Source organism: Palaemon carinicauda, chromosome 1 (assembly GCF_036898095.1).
Source record: "Palaemon carinicauda isolate YSFRI2023 chromosome 1, ASM3689809v2, whole genome shotgun sequence".
Classification (NCBI taxonomy): domain Eukaryota; kingdom Metazoa; phylum Arthropoda; class Malacostraca; order Decapoda; family Palaemonidae; genus Palaemon; species Palaemon carinicauda.
In genome coordinates this window covers 294986045-294989938 of record NC_090725.1, presented here as the reverse complement: position 1 = coordinate 294989938, position 3894 = coordinate 294986045, and the positions used below count along the sequence as shown (strand labels likewise).

Here is a 3894-nt window from a genome sequence, read left to right as displayed (position 1 = left end):
GCAACAAAAAATTTTGTGCAGTTCAAAAGTCTGGTAGCGGAAAAACATCCAGTGCGGATGCATTGGGAACATGTGTGGAGGTTGGGCAATTGATTTCAGCATGAATCACGAATAGGCTACTGAATATGTTTGGCGAATGCCTACCAATTTTGTGCGTAATTCTGTCGTAATTCACCCGCAAGGCCTGTGGGACCGGGCCTTTAGATAAATCTAAAAGCTATAAAAGTTAATAGGATATGCAAAGTGTGTATTAGAATGACTTGGAGAGACTTCAAGGTAGGAGACATAATAGATTAAGAAGCATTGGTATATACAATGTTGTTTATCTAAAGAGTTGGATGCCGTAGCAATTGTTCTTTCTCTATATCCTTCCATTTCAAAAGAAAATTATCCTCTGATTTCAGACAAAGAAGTTATAAGGCAACGTGATGTGAAACTTCTCATTACAGACCATTCCACTCAAATGCATTTTTTTTTTTTTTTTGCAGAGTAGCAATGGAACTGAAGTCTGTTGTTGTTGTTGTTGTCATCCTTGTTGTTTTATGCAAAGGATATAACGCCGATCTCAATTATCCTGAATCTATCGAAAATGGAGCCTCTGTCACAATAAAGAGAACCGGTAAGTTTTATTATAAAAGAGCTCAATTTGCAATAGTATTTCAGGGTATTGGGGAATGATCCTCCTAATCCGGTAGTTGAATCAGTGAAACTTCAAAAGCTCAAACTTGCAGCGAATGTTTTTATATTCAACAGGCTGGAATAAGTCTGCTTTTATAGTTTATATACGAAAGATCTGTTTTAATGCTGTTATTGTTCTTAAGATGTCCTATATTAGTTGTTGATTACTTCTCTTATAGTTTATTTATTTTCTTATTTCCTTTCCTCGCTGGCCTATTTTTACCTGTTGGAGGCCTTGTACTTAAAGCATCCTGCTTTTCCAAATACGGTTGTAGCTTATCTAATAATAATAATAATAATAATAATAATAATAATAATAATAATGATAATAATAATAATAATAATAATAATAATAATAATAATAATAATGTATTTTTCACATCTATTTGGCTTTCGCGGCTGCTATCTTAACCCATTAAACGGAGTTTCATAATACTGTAATCTCCAAAAGCACACGAACTAGAACCAAACAATCACGAAGGAAATACAACAATTAAATGTAAACAAAACTCGACTTTATTTCCAGGATCCTGGGATCCTCCAAAACTCCAGAATCGTGAGCCAAATAAAAGTTATCTCCAATACAAAAGCAACGACGTTCTTCCAGGTAACCTGGACGCTTCCTACGGTCAAACTAGCCAGGCAAAATCCAACCAGAATCAAGAGGGCTATTCGTATGGTCAAACTAGCCAGGCAAATTCCAACCTGAAGCAAGATGGCTATTCGTATGGTCAAACTAGCCAGGCAAAGTCCAACCAGAATCAAGAGGGCTATTCGTATGGTCAAACTAGCAGGGCAAAATCCAACCAGAATCAAGAGGGCTATTCGTATGGTCAAACTAGCCAGGCAAAATCCAACCAGAATCAAGATGGCTATTCGTATAGTCAACCTAGCCAGACAAAATCCAACTTGAAGCAAGATGGCTATTCGTATGGTCAAACTAGCCAGGCAAAATCCAACCAGAATCAAGATGGCTATTCCTACGGTCAAACCAGCCAGGCAAAATCCAACCAGAATCAAGATGGCTATTCGTATGGTCAACCTAGCCAGGCAAAATCCAACCAGAATCAAGATGGCTATTTGTATGGTCAAACTAGCCAGGCAAAATCCAACCAGAATCAAGAGGGCTATTCGTATGGTCAAACTAGCCAGGCAAAATCCAACCTGAATCAAAATGGCCATTTGTATGGTCAAACTAGCCAGGCAAAATCCAACCAGAATCAAAATGGCCATTCGTATGGTCAAACTAGCCCGGCAAAATCCAACCAGAATCAAGGTGGCTATTCGTATGGTCAAACTAGCCAACCTAGCCAGGCAAAATCCTACCAGAATGAAGATGGCTATGCTCCTCAATCCAACTATGGCAGTCTTCACTATGACTACGAACCTCAAATTCAGCTTCTGCTAAATGAAGAGGAACCACAAAATTATCACATTTGCCCGAGTTTCTACAAATTCAGCGCCATCTCCATGATCTTATTCAGCACAGTTTTCATGAATAGCCTGTTCAGCGCCTATAGCTTGATTCACTCGATCGGTAACGTGCGTGGTGGTGATACCACGACTAATATCATCACGAACACAAACACTGATAATAATATGGATACAAACAATAATGTCAATTCTAATTTTGATCTTAATGTAAATGACAATACATTAGTAAAAAAATCTTTTGATGGGATTAGTGAAAATGATGTCTTGAGTTATGGAAATGAAGAGAGCTGTGAATGTTCTGACGTCATTGAAGGTAAGAATCTAAAGACATTTCATTAACATTAAACTCTAATGCTAACAATAAAGTGAATTGGTAATGACAAATTAAAAGCGCATTACAAACATAAATTTCCAATTCAAATAGATAATTTTGATTGGCATTAAAGTTTATTGCGATTAGAAGACTTTCATTGCTAATAGTCAGGCTTTCTCCATCATGAAGCTCAATACTACACATTATTCTAGAAGTTTTATTCCAGCTGTGACCAAGATGTGGAATGATCCTAATCGGGTAGTTTAATCAGTAGAATTTCAAAAGTTCAAAGTTGCAGCAAATGTTTTTATGTTGAACAGGTTGACATAAGTCTTTTTATAGTTTAGTTATGAAATATCTGTTTTGATGTTGTTACTGATTTTGAAATATTTTATTTTAATTGTTCATTATTTCTCAGATCGTTTATTTATTTCCTTATTTCCTTTCCTCATTGGGCTATTTTTCCTTGTTGGATCCCTCAGGCTTATAGAATCTTGCTTTTCCAACTAGGGTTATAGCTTAGGTAGTAGTAGTAGTAGTAATAATGATAACAATAATAATAATAATAATAATGATAATAATAATATTTCATCGCTAAGAGTAAAACTTCTTTGCTAACAACAAAAACTTAATTACTAAAAGGGAAATTGCATTAATAAAAATAAAAACTTTTTTTAATAACTTACTTAATTGTCAGATGTATCAATTATAATTGTAAAAGTAAATGTGTCTGGTTTCAATTCCACTTTCATCAGAATAGATGCTCACCAGAACGTCAGCCAGACAAGCTTAACCCACCATTGTGGTGCCCAACCACAGCAGTGGCCTCCCCAGTAAACAGCTTAAACTCATGGTCCCGGGCTGGGATCGATCTGTTGCCATGTAAATGCTGGGCAAACACGTTATTATTATTATTATTATTATTATTATTATTATTATTATTATTATTATTATTATTATTACTACTTGCTGGGCTATTTTTCCCTGTTGGAGACCTTGGACTAATAGCATCTTGCTTTTCCAACTAGGGTTGTAGCTTAGCTAATAATAATAATAATAATAATAATAATAATAATAATAATAATACAACCCTAGTTGGAAAAGCAGAATGCTATGAGGCCAGGGACTCATAAAGGAAAAATAGCCAAGTGAGGAAAGGAAACAATGAAAAATAAGATACTTAAGAACAGTAACAACATTGAAATAAATATTTCCTATATAAACTATAAATAAACTTTGACAAAACAAGAGGAATACTAAATAATCAAATGACTTTCTAGAAGTAATTCACTATACACTGCACCATTCTTCCAGATTCGTGGTTATTGACAGCCAAGAAGCGTCTCGACGGAGTTTGGACAAATGCTCGGGACCTGTTCCGAGACTTCCTGTCGGAGAATCCTGAGTGTGCATCCCGCATGGCTTGCGAGGCAGCATCCCTATTCGTACCTTCTGCAGTATCCACGTAA

The 3894-nt window shown here is 35.7% G+C and overlaps 1 protein-coding gene across 1 annotated transcript; it reads left to right on the top strand.

The window, feature by feature from the left end:
• The first annotated feature begins 495 nt into the window (after positions 1-495).
• LOC137639756 (probable serine/threonine-protein kinase clkA) lies at positions 496-3894 on the top strand. Its single transcript, XM_068372004.1, has 3 exons — positions 496-619; positions 1205-2425; positions 3740-3894. The coding sequence occupies exons 1-3, from the start codon at positions 496-498 to the stop codon at positions 3892-3894; spliced, it is 1500 nt and encodes a 499-aa protein (XP_068228105.1).